The sequence below is a fragment of the Terrapene carolina genome, unplaced genomic scaffold (assembly GCF_002925995.2).
Source record: "Terrapene carolina triunguis isolate 2854851 unplaced genomic scaffold, T_m_triunguis-2.0 Scaffold558, whole genome shotgun sequence".
Classification (NCBI taxonomy): domain Eukaryota; kingdom Metazoa; phylum Chordata; order Testudines; family Emydidae; genus Terrapene; species Terrapene triunguis.
The window spans coordinates 7808241-7835903 of NW_020664909.1; the positions used below are offsets into that span (position 1 = coordinate 7808241).

A 27663-nucleotide genomic window follows, 5' to 3' on the forward strand; every position below is an offset into this window, starting at 1 on the left:
TCAGTGATTAGGGAACCAAATTAGCAATCAACATTACCCAAAGAGCCACAGTAGTGTGACTTCATTGTTTCATTTACTATTTTATATATATTACAGCACATGATATTAAAACACTGTTATTTTGTCCAGTGAGAAAATATATATAATATTCTCACCGCAAACTGACTGACCAAGTATTCTACAATTGGTTAATAATACAGTAAAAGCATTCTGATTGGTCAATATATTAGATTGGTTAATAATTAAATCACAGTGTTTTAATACCATGTGCCACAAAGAGCGATAGGAAACACATTAAAGAGCCACTTGCAACTCCCAAGCGTCAATCTTAGTATCATTGATCTAGTTAAACCAGTACAAACCCTAATATAGATGTATTTAAACTGTTTGAACCTTACTAAATTTGTATTTCTTTTCATTGGTAATTTACCAATTTAAAATAAATTATTTATATACAAGGGTTATAACAGCAGTTTAAATGCACCTATATTAGGGATTTGCACCAGTTTAAGTAGATTTAGTTAAAGTGGTGGGGAACTTGTCTAGTATAGACAAAGTCCAAATGTCCCCATCTGTAATAAAAGGCATGGACCTTACTGAAATGCGATTGAGCAGATTGGGAAATGTGACTTGGTGGGGGGAGCAGTAAACAATAGGGATGCTGTGCAAGCTCCCAGAAACCCAAAACAATGCTGTAAGGAGGTGCGTCACCAGCAATAGTTCATCTGGTTTATGGTTTTACAAATGCTATGGGACAGTTCTGTGGGATTTCTGCTTCTTTGACACGGTGTAAGTGGGCACAGGATTTACACAATCTGTATGCTCCAAGTGCAACAGTTGTAAATTTCAAGAAGCTGACAATGACAACACTGCAAACTCAGCCTGCATGATTAAGTTGTACAGGATTTACCATACTAATTAGAACTTTCACCCACAATTCTGCAGTTTGTGATACTGTGGCAAATAATTAAACAGGAAACAGGACAAAAACAAAACAATCAGTATAACTGGAAATACCCCAATGGACTAATTCTCCGACCAGTGAATGTAGCATGTGGATTGTACACCAAACTACTTTGGAGGCACATGTGAAGGAAAAAACACTGATTCACCGATATTTTATGTAGTGCCATAGATGCATGTGGACCTTACCAAAATAAATAAACATGGAGTCCCTGCCAGGAAGAGCTTTCTAAGGGCCTGATCTTGCAAGCCTTTACTTACAGGAGTAATCTTTACAAATTAGAGTAGTTCCATTGATTTCAACTGTGTTAGTAGTAGTAGTAATAGTAATGGTTTTAGCAACACAGATGCTGTTAGCTCACATAATGTTGAACAAAGTTTTTCCTGCTTTACACTGAGTCCAAACCGTGTTCCGCATAATGTCAATTAACATTATAGTACAGAGGTGTTCATCAAGAGTAAAATTTGCTCGCCTCAATCAGGCCTGACAGGTTGAATTAACTTTGAGAACAAAATTCCTGTCTGCTCATTGACAGGTTCTTAAAAATGTAGGAGTACACTGCACAGCAAATAGTTGCATTTCTGTTAGTTACAATGCACCCCTGCTCTATACAGCACATCATATACGCTTCTTAAACATTTAGGCTATTTTCAAGAAGTTTACATTCATCTTAATAACTGTGTCCGTTCTGGAGTTCTACACAGAGAATGAGACAATATACTGGGTTTTGTATGTGAGCTGTAGAATATATGTGGTTTTCAATTTACAGTTTAGACAGCGTTTTCAGAGAGCATCTAGGGCAGGGGTTCTCAGACCTTTTACCGGTGAACCCTTTCACACAGCAAGCCTCTGAGTGTGACCCCCCTTCTACACTAAAAACACTTTTTAACATATTTAACACCATTATAAATGCTTGAGGCAAAGCGGGGTTTGGGGTGGAGGGTGACAGCCCACAACCCCCCGTGTAATAAACTCGCGACCCCCTGAGGGGTCCCGACCTCCAGTTTGAGAACCCCTGATCTAGGGTTTATATTTTGAATAAATCAGCCATGATCTTTACAGAAAGGTTTTAAAAGATGAACTAATTTTACCACACCAGATGTGAAAACCTCAGTTTCCTGTCGACGTTGCTCTTCTCTGAAGCCACGCTGAAATGGTGCGTCTGGGTTGATCAGAAGTGTTGGCTTCCTTTACAAAGAACTTGCAGCAATCACTAAAACAACTATGGAAATGTTAATGTAACACCAAGTGATGAAGATGGAGAAAAGGTGGCCTCCCTGTGCGTTGTATTTGTTCATCCTAACACATCGTGTTGCTGGTAAGTGTTTTATGGACTGAGCTTCTTTAATTTGGAAAAACCTGTTTTAAATTTCACATTAAGGCAAAAATCAAACTGCTAACAATGATATTGTGTTTCAAGGCAACTTTTTCATAACTACAGTAAGATACAGATTACTACTATTAAATGTTAACTAGATGTACTGACTAGCAAGTCAGCTTCTTCAAAGTTGTAAGCCATTTTCACAGTTTCTCTCATTGCAAAGAATTCACTCATTTTAACTCACTCATATGTTTTAGAAATGAGTGCTTCCCTCCTAACTGTGTGGGTTTTTTAACTTCCTCTTCCCCTCCTCTCCAAAATGTGACCATTAATTGCAGAACCATGATACTGACTGCTTTGAAATCCTGGAAAGATTTTTTTCCCGTCTGTGCACTGTATTAAGGGCTTGGAAAACAAGGCTGTCACTGGGAGTATGTCTCTACAACAGCTGGTAGGTATGATTCCCAGCACGGACGGACAGACATACACTAGCTCTGTTCAAGCTAGCACATCAAAAAAGAGCCATGTGACTCTGGTAGCAAGTGCAATAGCTCAAGTTAGCTGACTGAGTACAGTCCCACCTGGACCTAGGGTGACCAGATGTCCCGATTTTATAGGGACAGTCCCGATTTTGGGGTCTTTTTCTTATATAGGCTCCTATTACCCCCCCCCAACCCCCTGTCCTGATTTTTCACACTTGCTGTCTATGGAAATGTTAATGTAACCTGAACCCCCTGGCTACATACTTAGCCTGAGCTGCCACCCGCACTGCTGTGGCCACATTGCTCTTCTTAGCCTGCTAGATAAACCAGAGCTAGTATACGTATGTCTACTCAAGCTGGGAGTATCAGGGGAGCTTAATCAAAACCAGCCTTGTTAAAAATTAGAGTGGGGCCTGAAACTCATAACGCTTCATTTGTGCATCCTGAATTTTGAGGTACTTAAAACCCAGGGCTGTGTGCGCGTATGAATGTTGTGACTTGAGTCCAATTTCCAATTCAAAAAATAAAGATGTTCCAGGTACTGCAAGATGTATCTGAGTATGTTTATCAATGATTGCATATAGATGGAGCAGGTTGGGGAAATTTCCTACTGCTGTAAGGGAAATTGATGATGATAAAAATGAAAAAAAAAATCTTAGTTTACTTTAGATAGAGAGAAGAAAAGAGCCAAGTAAGATGACTAATGAAAATCCATATTACATACAGAGAAACAATTGTCCATATTAAATCTCAACAAAACAGAAGTTACGGCAAAATCCTTCAGTTGTTTATCCAGGCTAAACTCCCATTAAACTTCTCTGCAGCTACAGGTGTTCTGCCCTAATAAAAATCAGAGCACTGAGGAAAACGGAACTGGAAGAGACCTTGTGGGTCATTTAGTCCATTCCCTAGTATTGGAGACAGCCCTGTCATATAATCCCATTCATAAATTTATCAAGCTCCCTCTTAGAACTCCTTAGGTTGTTTGCCCTCAAAACTCCTATTGGAAAGCTGTTGCAGAACCTCCCTCCTCTGATGATTAGAAAGTTTCTTTTAATTTCCAGCCTAAATTTAATCATGCCCAGTGCACACCGATTTATTCTGGTGCCAACATAGTCCTTCCACTTTAAACTTAAGTGTCTGAGTTGCCCATGCTGCACGATACTCTGAATGGCTGGAACATCTTGCAGGAAAAGGGGTTAAGTATGGACATACGGGCATCTTAATTTTTTTTTTTAATGTTGGGGTAAAATTGGAGTTGTTAAAACAATTGGCAAGATTTCAGTGCCAAGATGAGAGAGCTGCTGCACACCTTTAGATAAAATGGACTCCATTAATTTGGTGCTGTGTTAAGCAATTAATAAAAAAAAAAAGTTGAAGTATTAAAATGTGGCTTGAATGTAGCTCTTTGTTCTAATATGTGCTATTAAAAATAATTTTCATTGCAAGTTATCTGTCTGGAAACTACTGAAGTGATGCTACCTCTTGAATATAACAGATGCCTTTAGTAAGTAGAGGTCTTAGATCAGCCTCTGTCATCATACTGGACAGATACTGAGATTTTTATTTAGGCAAATCTTCCACTTAAATCTTAACTTGCTCACTTTACTCCCCTTTATTTTACTGTAAAGGATGTACATGATGGGGGTATTAAAATGCTGGAGCTAAGTGCATTTAACCTGACTATTTAGTCACATTGCTTTTCATGCTCTATTCACTTGGTTTCATATTTTGATTATTTTAGTACCAGTTTTTCTGCAACGAGCTCCTTGTGGGTTCACAGACCTGCCCACACTGCCCCAGTCCTGCAAGGAGTTCATTCGACTGTAAGCCCTTCAGGGCCTGCATCTTGGCTTAATAGCTGTCAATATAGTTCCTAGAGCACTATTAGCGCTGCATAAATGACAAATGAGTTCACTGCTGCATTACATGTCCTCGGTCTGCGCAAGCATTTAGGGGACTGTAGAACATAGAATCATAGAACTAGATGGGACCTCGAGAGGTCATCTAGTCCAGTCCTCTGCACTCATGGCAGGACTAAGTATTATCTAGACCATCCCTGACATGGTTACATATTACATAAAATCAAATTGCTATGTCCCTTTAAAAATTCATAATGAATAAAATGACTTGAGGGTGTTGGCTGCAGGGTGTGGGGAGGCACAAAAAGCTTGGAAGAGAGATGTAATAAATATGGCTCTGACCGTAGCTACACCATTTGGGAAGTGGGGGGAGGGGCGCATAGTGAGAATTTTCAAGGTGGTCTTTAAAGATGGGGAGAGGCTAAAAAGAATGATAAGGGGGAGTGAGCCCTACACCGGAGGGTGCTCATACGTATCCATTTTTTCTGAAAGTTTCTTGTGATTGCCAAATACTTCAGATAAAAGGGTGATCGATGTATGGCACTGTTGTTTGGTTAAGTGGAGTTCTGCTGTAGGGGACTGCTCTGTGTAATGTCATCAATTGATAGCTACCTGGGAACTTCCTGCATATGAATATGCTGCATGCCATGTCTCTTGGAACTCAACGGAGACAGTGGAGATAGATCACAGAGTTATTTTCCCCCAGGAGGAAAAAGAAAGAGAAAAGGTCAATTTCACGGTGGCAGCAGCTATTTTAAAAAAAACAACAACAAAAAAACAGTCTGAAAACTTCTTTTCCTTTCACAAATGCATTAGCTCTGTATTTATATGGTGCACAAAGGACCTCAAAGTGCCTCAGAAAATTAAACTGATATACAAACCATACATGAGGAGGCTGCTTGCGCCAACACTGAAATGCAACCTCCACGGTGAAATGCAGAAGCTGCCTAGCAAAGTCCATGTAAAAGAACACCTTTTCCTATTGAAACGGCAGGGGTAATTGAAAAAGGCAGAATGCAATTGCGCAAAACAGAATTAGCAAGCAGGATTAACTACTTCTTGGTTCTTGCAAAGAGAGCTGTGGAATAAGCAGTCCTGGCTTGTGCTTTACATATCACTTGAAAGATCTCCACCTGCTAAGCTCCCCTTTCTCTTTGGGAAGTATGATGAGCGCTCCCCATCCTGTTCAAGCTACTTGAGCCACTGCTTATTTTTTTTCTCCAATTCCTTTTCTGGAATCTGTACTAATGATTTACTACTTCCATCAATTGCTAAACCTTCTCACTGTACTTAATATTACAGTACTGTATTTTAGGCCCCAGCTTATTGTTCTATAGGTGTCTCTCTCTAGTGAAGGTGCCAAACAGTATTTAGAAGATTTAAAAGGGAGTTGTTTATAAGCATTGCTTGATTTGACAATTTTTCTGTTTCTTTTTAAGGCCAGCTTGAAGGCACCATGATAAACACAGAAGCAGTCCATGCTTTCCCTGGCAGTGATGTGACTCTGGAATGCAGCATCCTGAGCACAGATGGGATCCATGTGACACAAACACAATGGTCAAAGATCGATGATACGCCACCCAGTAGAATAGCTGTATATCACCCTATGTATGGCATTAGATACTTACCTTTTTCTAAGACTTCTTATAACTATTCAGTGGCTTTCAATAAGACTCCCCGCCATTGCTGGGTAGATGTTAACAAGACTTGGAGTTCCCATGATGCCGGAGCAAACCAGGTGGAATGCCAACGGTGGAGTCTACATTTGCGTAATGTTAGTCTCTCACTCAGTGGGCAGTATGAGTGTAGTTTTGCTACCTACCCATATGGGACAAAGGCTGCGGAAATTAATCTTACTATCAAGGCAGAAGGTAAGTGATATTAAGATACTTATTGTTTTTTTGGATCACTTAAGAAAAAAACAAAACAAGTAAATGATGTGAATATTTTTGTCTGGCTAAATTCAATTTGCTCTGTGATTCCAGATGTGCACTTGTATTGTATTGCTGCTGCCTAGACAGGTTGCTAACTCTGGTTTAGCTGTTGTCTGACAGCCTTGCCTTACCGTATGTAAACAGTGCCTGGTGAGGAGCATAGCACAATTTAACTTATGGGCAGGAATATTGGAGCAGGTTGATGGACGGAACCAGGTAAATGGCAGGGAGGAAGGATGATGTGTGTTCATTAGGGACAATGATGATATACTGGGCAGAGAATGGTAATTGGGAAACGGGCTGGGCCATGCAGCATCCTAGGGATGGAGGACACCTGTCTTCCAAACATACTATACTCTGTATATGCTGAAATTATTAGTAAAGAGACTGATCAATAGAGGGGCTGAACATCCTCAGTTCCCATAGACTGATGTGTGTGTTACTAATGCTGGGTGTCTTTGAAAACTAGGCTGCAATGTCTACGGGTAGCTAATTTCCTCAGTTGAAGGGTAGGTTTGGAAAATGGGGATTCAAACATTTTCTGAGCCAGCTCTCAAACTTGCACTATGCTTCCTAGAAACAGCTAATAGATAGTAGAAGCAAAGGCAGGGCTGGCCAACTGCATGCGAGTGGCAGTTCAGTTCATGTTGAACAGTGCTTTATTGAAGGTCAGTAGGTTTGGTATGCAGAGGTTCCAGTTTCGATCTGGATGAATTCATACCACTCCTGAGTTTGAACTAGCTCAAAAACTAAAGTCTGCTGAACTTGCCAAGTTTAATCTCTGAGCCATATGAGGTTAATGAGTCCCACCTGATTTCTGCCCAGAATCCTTAATATGATACTTAGGAAACTTGGTCCAGTTCGCTGGAAGGTTAGGGAACCTGGCTCAAATTTCTGATTTGAATAAAAATCTGAAATCACATTAGTTTTGCCTGGTTCCAAACCCACCAGCCACTCTGAAAAAGACTGCAACAGCCCTCTGTGCTATAGCCAAGGTGCACTTCTGACACCCCTGTGAGACAGAAAGTTCTGCTTCCATGCCATGGCTATGGTACGGACCTAGAATGTGGAGAGCACTGGGTGGAAGAAATGAAGGGAATATGCTAGATGAACATTTGACTAAAAGCTTATTCATTGTGCTGGGTTTTCTCTCTCCTTCTTAAAGAAATGAAGCCTTTCTCCTTACTGATGCAGACCTGCCCAGCATTAGCATTACCATCTACGTAGGTTAAAATGAGGACAACTATTGTTCACGTTCAGTGAGTTTCAAACTTTTTGCAGAAATGGCACAAACCAGCAAGCTGTGCTCTGCCCCCTGCTAGAGCAAACCAAACATATTACTACATTTATCAGTATGCCTATTGCCAATGTATATTTTAAGGGAGACAAAAATGGTGAATGGCGATCACATAGGACCATAGCAGACAGTTTGTTACTAGAGAACTGAATCAAAGAACTGCAGGGAAAATAGAGCTGTTGACAGAGGATTGTGAGAATGCAGAGCGGCAGTCTTCAAAAATACTTCCTGTGTCAAGAATTCATGTTTTAAATAGCTCTCCTGTTTGTCTACTGACCTTACTTAAACCTCACTGTCTGAGGCCTGCTGCATGACATGTAACTTATCTGCTGACTCACCCAGACAGTTTAATTTCTCAAGTACGTAGTACAGCAAAAGATTCACTCCATTTCCCCTTTCTGGACTATCATGAAAAGCTGATCAGTGCCCTTTTGTAATGCAGTGATAGTGACATTTACCTTTTGGAGTGGTCCTTCCCCCATTGAAATACATACAACAGCTGCCTCTTTTGAGCTTCCTGTAGAACATTCTGAGGGTTGAAAATCAGTGCCTTCATGACAAGGGCTGCTCGCCAGCTGTAACACTGCACTTCGCTTCCAGATGTGAGAGTTGTCATTGCAGACAACTGTCAGACACAGAAAGACCATATAGACTAAGAACCTGTGACTGAGAAAAAGCAAAAAAACAAGTCTAGCACACTATTGTGTGAGCTAGACGTAGGCTTTGATGAATCTACTAGTGGAATCTAGTTCCAGAGCTGACGAGCTTCTAGTTAGCATGCACTATTGCCTTCCCATAGGAAAGGCAGAAGGCCACATTTTGTACTAGCTAACATTTCCAGGTGGCCTTCAAAGACATTGCTAAGTAAACTGTATATCATTCATCAGCCTGGAGGTGACAAGGACAGGAATAAATGGGCAAAATCCTTACTAGAATGAAGAACTGCAAACCCTGTGATTAGTCATACAGATTCAGTGGGCCTTTGCTGTCACCTGAGAGAAGTAACAGAACAGATAAGATTTCGTGAGGATATACCAATGTATAGGAAGCAGGCTTATCCCTGTCATTTCTACAATATGCTTTTTCCTGTCTACCAGCATCACCTTTGTATTGCCTGGATTGGTCCTAAACTAGCTGGGTTTCATCCAGGCTCTGGAAATGCAAAGATGACCGAATCTAGGAGGAGCAATAGAGTTGACAGCAGTCCGTTCACTGATACTGCAGACTGAAATATGTCAGGCCCCTCTAATGGCCCCTGATACATGGGGAACGGGAGAGACAACAGCCTGGTGTGATGACCTTGCACTGCAGAGCTTCAGGAAGGATAAGCAGTGAATCTTCAGAACCTTCTGAGATCTCCTTGTGAGGAGGAAATGGAGGTAACCTTCAGCAATCCCATCCACCCCACCGGGTCCTGTGTACAATCCAGCAGCACCACTACAGGAATCCTATCCGAGGACACTGAGGGAACTGATAAAACCAGCATGGGTGTCTGACCTCCATACATCAGAGCAGAGCTTCAGTTTAAAAAAAAAAGCACCTTGTGTTTGATGGTATTTCCTGATCCACATTTGTATTTAGTTAGTTATATAATTGATCTACCCTTTAATGCCTGTATTTCAGCCTTGAAGTGGGGACACTAGGAAAAATATTGGAGGAAAAGAAGCTCGGTGCAGACACTTGGTTATTATTAGGGCTGTCGATTAATTGCAGTTAACTTAATTAAAGAAATTAATTGCGATTAAAAACATTAATTGAGATTAATCGCACTTTTAATCACAATGTTAAACAATAGAATACCAATTGAAATTTATTAAATATTGTGGATGTTTTTCTACATTTTCAAATATATTTATTTCAATTACAATACAGAATACAAATTGTATACTGCTCACTATTATTATTTTATTACAAATATTTGCACTGTAAAAATGATAAAAGAAATAGTATTTTTCAATTCACCTCATACAAGTACTGTAGTGAAATCTCTTGATTGTGAAAGTGCAACTTACAAATGTAGGTATTTAGTTACATAACTGCACTCAAAAAAACAAAACAATGTAGGCTCTAAAGTTTTACAAGTCCACTCAGTCCTACTTCTTATTCAGCCAATCGCTAAGACAAACAAGTTTGTTTACATTTACAGGAGATAATGTTACCCTCTTCTTATTTACAATGTCACCTGAAAGTGAGAACAGGCATTTGCATGGCTTTTTTTATAAGCCGGCATTGCAAGGTATTTATGTGCCAGACATACTAAACATTTGTATGTCCCTTCATGCTTTGGCCACCATTCCAGAGGACATGCTTCCATGCTGATGATGATCGTTTTAAAAAAAAAAGTGTTAATTAAATTTGTGACTAAACTCCTTGGGCGAGAATTGTATGTCTCCTTCTCTGTTTTACCCGCATTTGGCCATATATTTCATGTTATAGAAATCTCAGATGATGACCCAGCACATGTTGCTAATTTTAAGAACACTTTCATTGTATATTTGACAAAACGCAAAGAAGGTACCAATGTGAGATTTCTAAAGATAGCTACAGCACTCAACCCAAGGTTTAAGAATCTGAAGTGCCTTCCAAAATCTGAGAGGGACAAGGTGTAGAGTATGCTTTCAGAGCAACTCTCTGATGCGGAAACAACAGAGCGAAACCACCAAAAAATGAAAATCAACCTTCTGCTAGTGGCATCTGACTCAGATGATGAAAATGAACATGCGTCAGTCCGCACTGCTGTGGACTGTTATCAAGCAGAACCCGTCATCGGCATGTACGCATGTCCTCTGGAATGGTGGTTGAAGCATGAAGGCACATATGAATCTTGAGCGCATCTGGCAATGCTGGCTATAACAGTGCCATGCAAACACCTGTTGTCACTTTCAGGTGACATTGTAAATAAGAAGCTGGCAGCATTATCTCCTGAAAATGTAAACAAACTTGTTTGTCTGAGCAATTGGCTGAATAAGTAGTAGGACTGAGTGGACTTGTAGGCTCTAAAGTTTTACATTGTTTTATTTTTGAGTGCAGTTTTTTGTATACATTTCTACATTTGTAAGTTGCACTTTCACAATAAAGAGAATGCACTACAGTACTTGTATTAGGTGAACTGAAAAATACTATTTCTTTTGTTTTTTACCATGCAAATATTTGTAATAAAAAATAGTAATATAAAGTGAGCATTGTACACTTTGTATTCTGTGTTGTAATTGAAATCAATATATTTGAAAATGTAGAAAACATCCACAAATTTAAATATATGGTATTCTATTATTCTTTAACAGTGTGATTAATTGCGATTAAATTTTTTAATCGCTTGACAGCCCTAGTTATTACTATTTCAAGCGTATTGCTGTTATGGGAGAAGGAATGTGTGCTCAGACTGTTGCATCCATATCTAAATTTTGTTGTGTGATTACTAATCAAAACTTTCCTGGGGAAAGCTGCTATAGGAAGGGGAAAAAACAGCATGATTGTATTTAAAAGGGTGAATCAATGGTAGAAAAAGGATCGGGTGTTAGGAGTGTTAGGAGTTCTGTGCTCCGTTTCCAGCTGTGCCACTGTCTATGTGACCTGGATCAACTCACTTAACACCTCTGTCTCTTTCCTCATCTGTAAAACAGGGAGTATACTTAACTCACATGAGATGATGCAAGCCTTAGTCAATGTTCATAAAGCTCCTTGAGATCCTCAGTTGAAAAGAACCAAAGATGGAAAAATTAGTGTTAAGGTTTATTCCAGTAGAAGAAATTGGAAGTTTCAGACTCTTATGTGTCTCAGAAGGAAGGGAACAAACTCAGTTTTTTCCTCCTTTCCAAGTTTTCCTTCTGAGAGTAAATCTTGATTATACAACTAGCAGAATTTCTTTTGCAAGTACTCCATTACAATATTCCTGTTAAACTCAACGGTACTTTCAGGCATAGGGTTTCTTGCAGAATTGGGACCGTGGTTTTCAGTTAGCAAATACGTCTGTAAAAGATTATTGTGCTTTGGAAGTATTTTAACTGAATTTTTAAACAATAGTGCCTATTCTATGGAATCAACAGCATAGGAACAGCAGAGCAATGCATGTTTTGTTTTAAAGCACACTACATATTGTTCTATTAATTTTCTTTATTCTTCTTGGTTTTTGCTACAATTATAAAAGATGAGAAGCACTATGGGGTCGTGGAAATGCTATTTAATGAAACATTGGAAATTCCATGCCTTGAGAACATGACTTCTGTAAATTTGTCCAAGTATCCTTTGAAATGGCTAATGGTAAGTATAACTACCCTCCATTACTGGTTAAAAAGTAAGGAAAAAACATAGCAAATAGAAATGTTATGCTTTGCACAGGGGACTGCAAACAGTTAAAGTAAAGTTTTGTTAGACAAAAGATATAGGTAATATCAGTACCTGAGTAAACATCAGACTGTGACAACAGGGAGGAAAAGCTAGAAATGCAGTGTCTCCAAGGTGACAAGCGGCATACATATCACCGGAAACTGTGTGTTAGAGAACAAAGAAAAAACATTGCTATGGTGGTTTAATTTTTCATAAAATAATTGAAACCAAAAAGAGTGTTGGAAAGGGTAGTGAAATTGGTAAATTGAATAACCAAATTTAAAAAAATGGATGAGGAAGATGATGAGGAGGAAGATAGCGCACAGCAGGCAAGCAGAGAAACTGTTCTCCCCGACAGTCATTCTGCACTTGCTCAGCCTATAGTTGAACAGCTCCTTACTACTGTCCAGGGTGCCTGTGTATGGCTTAATGATCCATGGCATTAAGGGGTAGGCTGGGTCCCCAAGGATAACTATAGGCATTAAAACACCCCCAACAGTTATTTTCTGGTCTGGGTAGTAAGTCTCTGTCTGCAGCTGTTCAAACAGACCAGAGTTCCTGAAGATGCGAACGTCATGTCCCTTTCCTGGCCATCCCACATTGATGTCAGTGAAACATCCCTTGTGATCCACCAGTGCTTGCAGCACCGTTGAAAAGTACCCTTTGCGATTTACTGGCTGCCAAGGTGGTACGGGCCCAAGATATGCATTCCGTCTATCGCCCCACCACAGTTGGGAATCCCATTGCAGCAAAGCCATCCACTATGACCTGCACATTTCCCAGAGTCACTACCCTTGATGGCAGCAGCTCAGTGATTGTGTTGCTACTTGGATCACAGCAGCCCCCACAGTAGATTTGCCCACTCCAAATTGATTCCCAACTGACCGGTAGCTGTTTGGCATTGCAAGCTTCCACAGGGCTATCGCAACTCACTTCTGAACTCACTTAATGAACAGGCAACATTAAGAAATGGACGCCTGTACGGACAGAGCCTGTATGGAAGGAAGGTTTTTTGTTTTTTTTAAAGTTGTTAAATTCTTGCTTTGTTGGAGCACTACAAAATGTTCAGCATCATGCAGAGTTATCTCATAATGTACTGAACTGCTCCTGGTTGTTTGATAAGTAATCTGTCTGGTGATTTCAGAAACAGAAAGTGAGACTACATATGAATATTTTTGCTCGCTGCTAACTTTCTATTTAAGAATGAGGAGAACAAAAGAGCTCTCAAACACAGTTGCCTAGGCATGTGAAGCCACATACAAAACAAGTTTAGAAGATCTTGGCTTGGAGCTGAACAAGTTATTTTTTGCATTGCATGTTACTTTTTGCAGGAATCTTTGTATTTTTTCCAACTTTGCCTTGAAAGATTACTTTCAGTAGTTCAAAGATGAAGATGAGCATACTATGTCCTTGGCACTGCTCATTAATTTCTGTACCTTGTTTGTTCTTTTTGAGGTTTATATCTGTTGGCACCTGTTACTCTTGAAAAGCTCTAATTGATAGTGTCTTTGTTAATCTGACCTTCAAATATAAGCATAAGTTTTATTTTCTCCGGTAGCTCGATCCCCTTTGGCTATCAGTTTGAATCGCCTCTTCTTTGTACTACATTTATCCTAAACTTAGAAATTTTGTAGGGCAAGTCTGCACATTGTGCTAATTTATATTTGGTGATGTTAATTCAAACTATAAATTGGAAAAAGGAGCAAAAGTTCTGCATTTCAGAATGTGCAAGTATATGGCACATGTTGAGATTGATTCCCTTTCTCTGTGCGTTTGTACATATGCAATCTTAACTATAGGCATTGCTACTAGCTCTGGCACACAGGAGTCAAAAGAAGATGATGAAGTTTGGCTTTTCAATTAGTTTGGTGCAACTAGAAATAAAAAAAAAATAATAAAAAAATTAAGAGAAGTCTCTATTTTTTCTCTAGTCTTAAATGTGCTAAAGTTGCCCAACACTGTGTGGAAGGGTAGCTGTAGGTAGGAAGGACACAGTGTGGTTCATGTCTAAGCCACGGGACTACAATTCAGGAGACTTGATCATAATCTCGTCAACCAGCTACTCTGTGTCTATTTCCTCCATATGTAAAATGGAGATCATGACCATTTTTGTGATGTGCTCTGAGATCCAAGAATTGAAAAGGCTATATGAATGCTAAGCTTAAATGTTGCAACCCTAGATTGATCCCTGAGGCTTTGACTCAAAGAAGGTGAGAAGTAAATGGTTGTGATGGAGGGAGGGAGGAGTTCGTGACTGGAAGAAACATCTGTCTGTGTTTTAAACAGGGGGAAAATGGACGTGAAGAAACAACTCTTATAATCAAAGAGTTCTACCACCGGGATGTGAATAAGACTGATAGCCTGTTGTATAAGGAAAGAATTCAGCTAGGTCCAGACAATGCACTAAAGATTTCCCCAATCAAAATTGTTGACGATGGCAAGGTGTTCTCTTGCCGTGTGATGTACCATCCTGAAAGAATCCTGACGAACATCACCAAAGTGAAAGTATTTGGTAAGCGGTTTATAACGACTCTTCCTTTGTTTTTGATTCATGCTATGCAGACAGCCATTTTATTCTTGTGAATTACTTCAGAAAATAAATCCACATTTCTTAACAAACACTTAAGACCAAATTTCCAATAATTGGTGCCAACACCTGCAACACCGAGGAAAGCATCTATGGAAAGTACCTTGCTAGGTATACATATAAAAACTCAACATGCAAACAGGTGTGTAAGTAGCTCATCTCTATGTGCAAGTTTGCATGGGAACAGTTGGGCATTCATGCACATTCACAGTCAAGCTCATTGTGCCCTTGTTACTGAGATCATATAAAATTGTAGCCCTTATTGGCTTGTGACCAGTTCAATTGGATATCGTGGCTAAGATTTTAGTAAGTGATTAGTGATTTTGGGTGCTTCGTTTTTGGGGGGGGTTTTATGCCTAACCTGAAACACATTAAAAGGGCCTGATTCTCAGAAAATTACTGATCCACCCACCCTCTGAAAATCAGAGCCTTTTAAGTTGTCACAGACCGGGCACCCGCAAAATGAGGCATCCCATATCACTATTTTATCAAATCGTGGTCTGTTCTGTTTCAAATAGTGTAGGAAATCTACTGCTGAAATACAAGTGGACAGCATTGTTTGCTGTGTCAAAGACATAGGGAATTGTGAGAGGGATTAATTTGCTTATAGTACACTGAGTCTTTGAAGGTACAACTCCAGGGTTGCTAAAATGAATGAGCATCTTGTGGAGGTGCTGTCAACATATCCATTATATAACCACCTGCTCTCAGGAGTCTCCAACACATCTCACACTGGGCCGATGCGCAGAATGCAAAGATTCAGCAGGAAGCAATATTTTTTGAAAAAGGAAACTCTTTTGGGCTGTCACACGCTGAGGTGAGAGACACAAAAATAGAAATTGATGGTCTGAGATTTCCTCTTGCGCTTGTGAGAGTCAGAAATAGCTTTTATGTTTAAAAAGTGACATTTGACAAATAATTAGTGTAACCTGGATAGTCCCTTGAGCACTGAAAGGTATTGAAACCACTGCAATTAGAATAGCCCCTTGTTCTGCGTATGATAAGTTAGACATTAATATCCTTTGCTTGCTGTTCATGTAAACTTGTGTCGGGGTGGCTGTGCACAGAGACACGTACACCAGCATGTTAGCAGGAAATGGGAGGGGGCAGAAGCAGAGCAGACTTCAGAACAAACTAGACAAACCAAAACCTTTTGCTATGCTCTTTGAGGGTCCTGCGGTAGCCTCAGCCCAACTCCCAGCAATTGGACTGGAGGAGAAGGGCACTGTGCCTTATATAGCTTCTGTCTTGATCACTCTTCCCCTCCTGGTTCCCAGTCGGCAGAAAGGTTGGAGGGGGATTCAGAAGCTGACTTGAGGTCTCTCAAATCTTAGTCACACATTCTCAGAAGGCAAACAGAGTGCAGATCAGAGGGACTGCAGCTTGCTTCTCTTTCCCCTTGTTTATATTTAATATTTTATCAGGTGAAATGACTAGTGTTCACTCTCCTTTCTCCTCCACTATGGTGCATGTGTATGTCTATATTTTTACTACCAGTGTCAGTATATGTGCTGTATACAATACCATGGGACACAGTCTGTCCAGCTGTTCTCCTTTTACACCTCAGGCATGGTGCAGAAGGAGCAGAGACTGAATACAATTATTGCTATTAGAGTCCCTAATAGGCATCATTCATTCCTAGCATAGGAGCTGGGGAGGGGCAAGCAGGGGGAATGGCCATAGCACACCAATTCAGCAGTCCCCAGACCTCCATATGGTCACTTGGGGATGACAACTAGCCATCTCAGGTTGCAGCAGCCCCTCCACTATGGATACTGCACTGGAGCTGGACAGAGAATGAGGGAGCTGTAGCTTTCTCCCTAACAGCCCTCCCCATCTCACTGCTGTGTCCCATTTTAACTTGGCACAGCAGAGACTGTGACCCTGTGTGTAAGAGTCAGTGATAGCAATTGTTATATTGGGTCTATGTTACAGTTCAAGTAAGATATGATATAAAAGCAAAGCCAGGGAGCTGATGGATTTATCTAGCCCCTCAGTAAAACATCAATAAGCAGTTATGAGAGGGGTTTAATAGAAGACTTCTGGAACTATGTGCATAGTGAACGTGCCTTTTCTCGAACTGAGTGCTCTGAGTTAAGTTAGCGAGATCTATTGTTTTCCAAGTCTTAACTTGCCAATGATTGACCAGTCAAATAAAAGTCCAACAGCAGAAATCACCGTGCTAGATACCGAATTCCTCCTGGTCCCGAAACATCTGTAAAGATCCTAGAAAGCTAAATGGATGCCAAACAATTAATAGAAGCTTAGAAGTTAGATGGAAAAGACCTTAGATCTTCCAATTCCTTTCCCCATAGATGCAGGATTGAATAGTTGTGCACCAAACATAATATCATGAAACAGAGAAAATAGCATGGCCAGAAACCAACATGGACTTGGAAAAAAATGTGTCCAGCTGAGATTTAAAATAAATACATACAAGAGGAATGGGCAAAAATGGCTAAGATATAATAAATTCTGGCCTAATCTTCGCCCAATATTCAAAATTTCTGAGGTTTGAAAAAGTGTGTCTGTTTTCTTCCCCACCCATTGTTACTCATTCTGCTGTGCTGCCTAGTTAAAGCTAGGGTAAGAAGCAGAATATCTGAAAGCACCAGCTTCCCAGTACAGTATCTGGAGACAATAGAAAGAACCCTCCAAAAACCAAAAAACCCAACAATCGCAAACAACACCTGCAATATGTCACACACAACACAAGCAACACCCAAACCCCTGAAACTAAATCCTGAACCAGTCCAGGTAAAACAAGTCAGCAACACTGAACACACATGCAAAAGATTCCAAGAGCAATAAGATGTGACAAAAGAAAGCCACAGTTATGGATGAACGTATCTGAACAGAACAGCTTTGCATTATTCTGATGTGACAGACAGATGTGGGCAGAATTCCTCAGTGAAGTAATGCCATGGTGCTATGGAAGTGACCTGGGCAAACATTTTGGGATAGAGAGCAAAGGCAACACAGCTGAAATCTGGAAAGATGTAGGCAGGAAATAGGAAGAACCAAAATTCTCAGAAGAAACTCTTGGTTACCTGAGATTTCTAGTCCAATTTTGCAGCCAAAAGAGGGCTAGAGAGTAAGGTATGGTTGAGATAAGCATTTAATTTGCGGGGGGGGGGGGGGGGGGGGGAATCTTTTGAGGTTCACTGTTCACTAGCCACAATCTGTCTGAAGGGTTGATAACTAAGTCCTTAGACATTTAGTAACCTGAACATTCACTGGTGCAAGAATGCACCTTTTATTTTTGAATGATAGTTCAGCGACTTGTTTTAAGAAGGAAAAAAACCATTTAGACAGGCTTAAAAATATATGCAAGCTCATGTTAGTATAGTCATCTGTACTCAAATGAAGCATATTGATGACAAGAAAATGCTCCTAGTCTTCCTCCTCCTGTGACTATGACCATCATCATTCTGTATATAAGATGTTATGAACTAATTTCTTGGGTACATATGTCTCAGATACTAGGATCATTAAAAACAGTAAGATACGCTACAGTTCTTGTAATTGCTACTTCTAGTATATCCTAAGTGTCAGCCTCTTCCCCTCTTCATCAGTATTTAGTGTGTACTAACCACACATGTATGTAGTCATTATAAAAAAAAGGCATATGATCTTGGTATCAATTTTAGGAAAGAGAATACTAAGACTCTTCCGAGAAGCTAAATTACTGTAGTTATTGCTGTCAGTTTCGTTAACATGTATTTTATTTGCTTTTCAGCCAAGCCAGAAATCTCCATTACCCTCCAAAATAGTTCCAGTGGCAGCATTGGGGAGGTGAGTGATTTTAGAATTGACAGAACGCTCAGGGACCACAGGAAGTCACATCCGTGATTTAAATTCAGTATTTCATGTCTGTTCATCTGAGCTATTAGTGAACCAGCTTATTGGTTTGGAGCAGTGTGCTTTAACTAGACATAAAGCACTATTGCCTGCTACTGATTGTAAAAGATCCCAGAACATTTTTGCAAGAGTAAGTATGTTGACGCTTGACTGCACCTTCATATGCATCCAGGAGGGAGTTGTTGAGGATGATCCAAGGGGATATTACTAGCAGTTTTGGTGATAAGAAACTGAACAAAGGAAAATTGAGGCTGTTTATCAGGAAAAAGTCTTTATAGAAAGCTCTATTAGGCTGTGGAACAGCCTCACAGGGGAACTGGTGGAAGATCCCCAAATCACTTGGATAATTAGCTACTAATGGTTGATTAAAATTGATTGTTCGTAAAATGAGATGAGGCAAAATACCAAAGTTTGCTGTTTACTGTAGGGAACAATTCTGCATGGCCTTTGGGGGCATAGGGTAAAGGGAGATGAGCACGAACAAAATCAGAGATAATAGAACCGGTAAGCTCATGAAAAATAGTCAAAATGCAAATCCAAATCCTTTGCTAGTGGGCCTCTTGGGCCAAAGAAGAATTTCAGCAAGCCTGCCTGATGAATTTGTCACTGGATTGATCGAAATGAGGCTGCTGTTTTTCCCCAGCTATGTTAGCCTCCATCCCAAACCATTGAAAACACTTTAGAAATTGGTGTGAAGCTCAGTTTTTCCTCGAGATTTTAAGCCAAACCCTAGGTCCTTGCAACAGCTATGTTCCAATTATAGAAAACTCATAACTCAATTATTGTGTTAGCCAATCACATTTCCTTGTGTTATCTGATGGTGGAAGGAGGCAGAGAGATTGTCTTCCCACATGGATAGATTCCTGGAAAGCCAGTTGATTGTATGAACTGCAGGCACTAGCTTGCTGGGAGTAATACTGCCTAAAGACATTGAATAGCATTTTTGCCATGTCACTGAGCACAGCTAGGCAAAAGTGGCTGTGGAATCAGTATATTTTAAAAGGAGCTGGAATTCCACTTTGCACTCAAGTTGTTTCCAGTTATGTAAGAGTCCCCCTGGGGCTTTTTTACCAGCCAGTGCAAGCTGAAACAGCCCTTTAGCTACTCTGACTTCCCTTGGGCTCCGACCAGTCCTGGCTACCACCAACCGGCAGGCAGGGCTGTGAGAGAGACCCGGCCCCAAACACAGGCCCCCAGGCCCTGAATATTGCTGGAGCCCGGGCACCATAGGCCCATACAACTCGCCACCCCTGCCAAGATTAAGGTGGAGGTGTCCGTGTAGAGGTGACACAATACCACCTTTGCACGATCTATGTTTGAAAAGTGCATCCTGTGTCTTAAATTGCCACACTCATTGCCTAATGGCAGCCTATTGAGTTTCTAATGCACATCTCTTCATCTATCACTACCCTCTGCCCACAGTAATGTAGCTAGGGCACATGGCTCACATTGTCAGCGGAATCTTTACCCAAATTTTACAGCTCAGATCATATTTAGTATAAAATGGATCAGTCACCCAATGACCAACTGGTGACAGCATTGTCATTAAATCTGTCTGCATAGTTTTTGACCAGCAAGATTTAGCCTTTTGAGCCGTAAACACCTGAAATAAGTTCTGTGAACTGAAGTCTGTTCTTCTACGAAAGGCTGTCAGCAGACAAAACCTACATAAGCCACATCCATCCTGCTTTCAGATTAGCCACATGTCAGACACAGAGCATAGGACTGTCATAATTTCCCCCATGACCTATTTCAGTGCTGAATTTTCAATACCACAGTCTCGTTTGCACCATTCTGCTTATGTTCAAGAGGTTTTAATTCTTTCCCCCCCTCCAAATATTGAACACCTTCCTCCTCTGTTTTAGCCCCCCAAAAGGAATAAAATCCAGTCTGGACAGCAGATTGGTACTTGCCATTAAGAAGCACTGATAAATGAGATTATAGTTAAGAAAGGACAAAGGGCTGTGGGGAGATCAGAAGGAAAAAAATCAAGTACAGCATGATTTCAGAGATGACATATCACAAGAAAAATATTTCAGTCTCCATCCTGAATGTGTGGTTTGTAACCATTGTGACGCATTTGGAGTCGATTTACATGCCTTGCTTTCTTCAGAAGGGATGGATGTGTAGTGTGTGACTACCCCATAATAAAACAAACTTCTTACTTTTAAAGTAGAAGAAGGCTGAGCTTCCTTTAGCACTTCAAAATGTTAAAACAAAATTCATCTAGTGCAACACACAGGCAGCACTGGCATGGTGAGGCTCCACATGCTCACTGTCCATTGATATGTCTATGCCCCAATGTGGAGGCACCCCATCTAGAGAGAGGCTAGTCCAATATTCAGGTCTACCCAGTCTTTGCCTTTTGTTGGCTGCCAGGAAACCCAATTAGGGGGTAAATGTGTCATATGCTTGGGAGTAAGTATGGTCTGTCCTTTGCTATTCCATGCAGGGTGCAAAACATAGGCTTATGCGTGTTTCTGTAATCTTTGACATACGTGTGCCCAGTTCTATGGTAGCTAGTTCTATGTACTTGGCACATCCTTGTGCCAGGCAGTCTTTCTGAGGACCTATCAGGATATCTGAAATAAAGGAGGCTGTGCCCTAAACTTTCCTTTTTCTTTAGTGCATTGTCTGGACCTAGCTGAATTCTTTCCTTATACAATTTTTTTTTAAAATATGGATATCTATCTATCTGCTAGGAATAGTACTGAGAACACCATCTCCTCTCTCTCAAGCCACTAACAGAATTGGATAATGAATTTCAATCCTCCCAACCTGGCCCAGCTTTCACTCAAAGATCTATATTGAGGGTGAAATGATTATACATTCCATTTAGCAGTCCCTTGAGCTTGATAAATCTTACCTTTAGTTTAGAAATAGAAAGAACTAGATAAGAAATGTCATCATCCTAAAAGAGAAGTAAATGGTTGTTACTAAATGGGAATGGCCAATATGTTCGTACAATTTTTTATTATTATTTTTGTAATGAATATTTCAGTAACTCGAATCATATCCGAAATGTTTAGACTAATAACTTGATCTATTCTTACTATCCTATAGGCTAGTCTTACCTGTATTGTAAGGAAGGCATTTCCCAAGCCGAGCCTCACATGGTATGTGGATGGAGAGATTCTTAAAGACCAATTTGGAGGTAATAAAAGTTAATCAGAAATAATATTCTTTTAAGCCAAAAGAAAAGCAATTGGTGCTGCATTATGCATGTTAAGTGGAGGGTTGTGGGTACCCATTTCAGTGCAGAAGGAATATCCTTACATCCAGGGAAGAACAGCTGACAAGCAGTGATGGCTCCCATGCAACGATTCTATTCGTGGAAATGACAACTTGGAACAGTCGTGTTTATCTGATTAAATCTTTGTACCAGATCTGAGTTAAGCTGTATGAGTTTGTTTTTCAGAGCTAGCATTTCGCACTGCTCTGATTTATGGGACATAGCATAAAAGAAGGACTAATGGCTTTTCCATCTTACTTTCAGGAATATCTATTGAAGCTGAAAATCTACAAGATGGTGAAGGTTTCTATGAATTGAGATCAATACTGAAGATACAAAGTACAAACCAGTCAGGCACTAATCAGACTTTCTGGTGTACTTGTAGTTTTCCCTTCCGGGAGAATAAAACGTGGAATATTTCATCTGGAGAAATAGTAATTTCTTCTGGTAAGTCATCTTTAATTATGACACATCTGAAATCTAAAATATTCAGAACACAGAATGCATTGAACTTTCTGTAACTTAAAGTAAGAAAAAAAATGCCAGGCTCAGGGAAATACAAGATTTTATGTATAGAACTTACATGAGCATGTGTCAGGCAATACCGCGTGCACAGTTTCAAGGTAAGACCTTAACTGTGCTAAGGATCTGTCAAATATAAACTACAACAGTTTTAAAAAAAAAAGTTGGCTTCCACACATGTGGATGGGAACTCATTCCATGTACTATTACACCACTGCCTGCTACAGTCTTGAGCTAAGTATACACTGGCTTAGCTACAAGGCACCAGTACATTATTATTAACAAGCATTTTTCAATGTGCACTCCTGGGGAAAGGCATGCATGTGCGCAGTGTAGCTGTCTGGAAAGTCAAGCCTCTCAGAGTTAAGGCCAGATTATGTGCAGTGAGAGTAAGGGATGAAAAAGGCTCTGAAGACAGTCAAACCAATAGGTAGGATGTGTGGAGCCCTCTCTGCATTCCATTAACACCAGCTGGGTGCCTTGCATTCCACTATTGTGGAGTTGAATGGGGAACTGCCCTGCATTACGTAGTTGAAAGCCTTCATGGACATGGGGTCATAGCAGCCTAGAGGGTAACTGCATTCCTGGGGATGCTGTAATGACTGTGGGGCATCTCTTTTCCGACTCCATAATTAAGGAGGAGGTAGCAGTCCACTGGCACGCAGATGCATGTGCACTGTTTCTCTGCCACCCACGTTCCGCCCTAGTGCACAGACTTTGCATTTGTCGCTGTGATGGGGACATGATTCATTTCTTAGTGACCATTCCTACTATGTATGTCCAGTCTTAACTTTAAAATGTTAATGACTTTGTTGCTTTGCAGCCAGTTTTGGTCACATTTAGTTATGGGTGTGCTTCCCAGTGAAGAATGTTTTACATTCCAAGATTCAAATCTCAGCCATTTTGAAAGGTTTCTGCAGGGGAAATAAGTGTGTGGAGGGATTGTCATATGTACATAATTTAAAATAACTGAAAAGATTTTTAAAAGTAATCTTCTTTTAAAACACCAAATATTGATAATGTCAGCCCCACAGTGAAGTTGTATCGACAATCGATCAAATCAAGGATTTCCAAACTTGACTATAGGATTTACTAATACCAACATAATACTCCTCTATGCAAAAACTTACACATTTTTTTATAAAGGAAAAATCATAGTGGTACTGAGATAGCTGCAATGTGATGCTTTTACCTTGTGGCACACCACAAGTGAATTATTTTTAAGATCTTATTATAAACACAAGTTTATTGTCTTATTTAAGAACTGATTTTATTTGGCTATTCCCAGGCCATGTATATAACAAAGTGCCGATTCCAGCTTTTACAACCACAGCTACAAAAGGTAAGATAAATTACTCTTCACTACATTTAGTATCATGTTATTTGTTTTCCAACTGGTGTGCCCACATACGTGCACAAGTTTCTAATGCTCTGTTTTCCTGCTGGAATAGTGGGCACCCAAACTTGCCATAGTATTTCTGGATGGACTGAACAGTATAGTTAGAATACTCTGCTTTTGTGCAATTATCAGAAGTTCAGAAAATAACAAAAGACTTAATTGTGGTGCTACCTTCATAGCTGCACCATTTTGAGCTGTAATCTCTCATAGCTAATTCTCATAAGCTAAGCAGAAAGTTACTCTTTGAATGGGAGGTATTTTAAGGAACACTGAAGGTGCTTCTGGAAGTTTGGGTTGGCAGTTGAATAGGTGGCTCTCAGTATTAAACTGATGCCTGAGAAGAACATTAGGCAGCTACTGTGCTATTAACAACACTTCATTCAGATTAGGCACATTACCAAGGTCCTATACACTTGTGATTTTTAAAGAGTTGATGGCACATTTCACAACAGTCTGGTTGCTAATTCAGGTATCCTTTTTGACCAAATTCTTGCTTTCTGTCACTGTCAGTTCTGCTGATAGTTTCAGCTAGACAAATTATTCTTCACGTCCCCAAACCTAGCTGCTGTTGAGTAGTAGTGTTGGAGCAAATACTCCAGTGTGTTCCACACTAGAGATGACTACATTTCAGTGATTTGTTGAGTGATCTGCATGTATGTATATATGTATGTGTCTATGTAGTCTGTATGTATATAGAAGAATCGGTGCATATTGAACTTGGAAAAAGGAGTGTCCAGTGCCCTGGTAGGCCAATGGTGTGAGAGGCAGTGAACACTTAAATGATCATGAAAAGTGCTGCTGTTAAGTCATTGGTCTAATCCGGGTATGGGTTATATTAAATTTAAGAACATAAGAATGACCATACTACCGGTAGGTCAGACCAATGGTCCATCTAGCCCAATATCTTGTCTTCCAACAGTGTCCAATGCCAGATTCTTCAAAGGGAATGAACAGAACCAGGCAATCATTCAGTGATACATCCCTTGTCATCCAGTCCCAGCATCTGGCAATCACAGGCTTAGTGACACCCAGAGCATGGGGTTGCTTCCTTGACGTTCTGGCTAATAGCCATTAATGGATTTATCCTCCATGAACTTATTTTTTTAAATCTAGTTATAGTTTTGGCCTTCACAACATCCCCTGGCAATGAGTTCCACAGGTTGACTGTGTGTTGTGTGAAGAAGTACTTCCTTTTGTTTGTTTTAAACCTGCTGCCTATTAATTTAATTGGGTGAGTCCTGTTTCTTGTATTATATGAAGAGGTAAATAACTCTTTCTTATACATTTTCTCCACACCATTCATGAGTTTTTCTATCATATCCCCCCTCAGTCATCTCTTTTCAAAGATGAATAGTCCCAGTATTTTTAATCTCTCCTTATATGGAAGCTAAAAACAGTACCAGATGAAACAAGAAGAAATTTCAATCTGCGCAGAGAAGCCTGCTGTCTTCTATTAGCTAACATATAGTGGCTTTTTCAGATACAGTGCAGTGCATTCTGCAGTATAGATCAGAATTTCAGTTTCAAGGCTTTACTCCTAGTTATGCATCCTTGTAGCAGCCTAAATGATTCCCCTCCCTCCTTGGTGTTCACTAGAATTATACAAACCCTACAGAGTGCAAGTTACTGTAGGCAAATGAACCTGCAGTGTTTTGTGGACGGGAGCTGTCAACAGCACAGCCCCTGCTTGAAGATTCTTGTCGTACAGAAAAAGAACCCTCATCCTCTTCCCCTTCACAGCAGTTGGTCCTCCCCTCCTGTTTCAAGGACATCATGCTTACCTTGGACTGTTGGTGGCCTACTCCCCTCCCACTGGGCTTCTCCTTGAGCTGGATGTGGCCCGCCCCTCAAGGGTGTATGGAAGACTCCCATGGGGGAATGGCCTTCTGGTGTCCCCAGAATACACAGGGGAAAGGAGAGGGGACTTGTTCTGGCTGTAGAACCTGGTCAATAGCATCAACCCAACTGTAGAACACATACTTAAACCTGGCCTAAGGTTTGCAAAACAAGTGATGGTGTCAGCGGGATTGAATATCTGTAGCAACGTTGCACACAACCCTTAGGTTGACCACATTTGTTTACTTGTTAGCATGCTCCCCCATGCTCCCCAGCATGCTCACCTGTTAGAACGGCATGAATAGAAGAATGGCTTTCAGCTTTTCCTTGCTTATGAGTCTCTGCATCTCCTGATTATATTGATTCTCTGAAAGATAAGTGTGAGGTTTTGTAAATTGCCTTGTGCCTTTGGAACCGTTAGTGGCTCTATTTTCAGGAACATAATAAATGATGCTGCTGTACTGAAAAAGCTATTTAAAAGTCCTTGTTGGATTTGGTTGCTTATAGATCCTGGAATTTCAACATTTCCATCAACAATCATGGCTACCACAGGTAAAATATTTCATCTTATTTTTCTGCTAGTAGATTCTTATCTGTACTTGACCTGTGCTTACGCATCAGGCACACAATGAGGCAAGACTGAGAATCACATTTCAGAATGTGTTCATGCTCTAGTGGTACCCACTCACACTGAGAAATGGTGTAATCCACAGGGCTTTTTTCAGTCTGGCCCTTCCCATATTGGCTATGATCTTAACTAAGTCAGAAGAGGCATGACACAAATTCTCAATAACTTTTACTTGATAGATAAAAAAAATAGACTGTTGTGTTGTATAAATACTGAATAGGATTGTTACACACATTTACTGAATTAAAAAATAAAGTAGAATACTTTACAAAAATTGTATTACTACTACAGATAATTGATATGGTGGTGATCGAGAGGAGATAGACCAGAAGTTAAAACTACCCCTGCACTCAAACATCATAACTGCACATCTTCACTATCAATATGAGCCATATGTTCCATATTCAGTATTAGTGTATTCATCAGATATGTCATCAATATTAAGTTCCTACCCTCACTGCCAGGTTTCTTGATTTCACTTTCCCTGTTTGGTCCAATTCTGCATCCCCTAACTCAAATGGTACAACATGACTATTGGTTGGTAAAATTAGTTTTATGTGTGGTTCTTAGTTGACAGGAATCCATCAATATTTGCTTAGAAGTTTCAATTGATTATGACCTCATTGTTGCAACTTCATGGATATGCAATCCACATATATTAGCATGGGCTACATATAGTGTTATACAAAGGAAAGCCTTTCTGTAGTGACCACTTAATAGGTCTAATTAATAATGCCACCATTTCTGGGCTAAAACAAGCTTAGAGATAATGTATAATTTTCATCTATATCAGTTATTGTGTCCTGCCTCTCCTTCTGGAAGAGTTTGGAAAACACCAGACCTGCTTGGTAATCCAAGATGTCAAGGCTAAAACTGCGAACGAAGACCTTGTTTAACTAAACTGAAAGTGGGAATAAAGAGCATACAGCACTTACTCCACACACAAACCTAGCAACCTTAGATACTTTAAAATAGTGCACGCAGCTAGCCTATTCAAAAAAGTATTTCTATTATTATCCGCAGCCTCCTTCTCTGCCTGTCTTGTTAAGTTTCTACATTTATGTAATGCCTCTGCTCTTAAACTTAAATAGACTTGGAGCAGAGTCTCCAACTGTATGTTAGCACAGGGCCTAGTACAATAGCCTTGACCTTGGTTGGTTACTCTAGGTGCTACTATAATATTAATACTAAACACGCCATGAACTAAATGCCTTATCACATAATATTTCTTTTACATAGGACTTCAAACTACATCTTCAACTTCCCTAGACTTCACAAGCCCAGTAACCTCTGAATCTGTTTCCACTGCACAAAGTAAGTATGATTCAGGCTCATTCTTGTGTCTGAAATGTTTTCTATTTTGCTGCAGGAATTAAAGAAAAAAGTTAAATACAGACAGACACTAAATAACT

General features: G+C 40.1%; 1 protein-coding gene across 1 annotated transcript in view; it reads left to right on the forward strand.

Annotated features, from left to right (window-relative positions):
* Positions 1-2188: 2188 nt before the first annotated feature.
* Positions 2189-27663, forward strand: part of CD96 (CD96 molecule) — a 35800-nt gene continuing 10325 nt past the window's right edge. The window contains 10 exon segments of the mRNA XM_024200327.2: positions 2189-2282; positions 6069-6500; positions 12008-12120; positions 14473-14698; positions 18513-18568; positions 21698-21788; positions 22131-22313; positions 23677-23730; positions 26131-26175; positions 27491-27565. Of these exon segments, the coding sequence (XP_024056095.2) occupies positions 2189-2282; positions 6069-6500; positions 12008-12120; positions 14473-14698; positions 18513-18568; positions 21698-21788; positions 22131-22313; positions 23677-23730; positions 26131-26175; positions 27491-27565 (1369 nt within the window).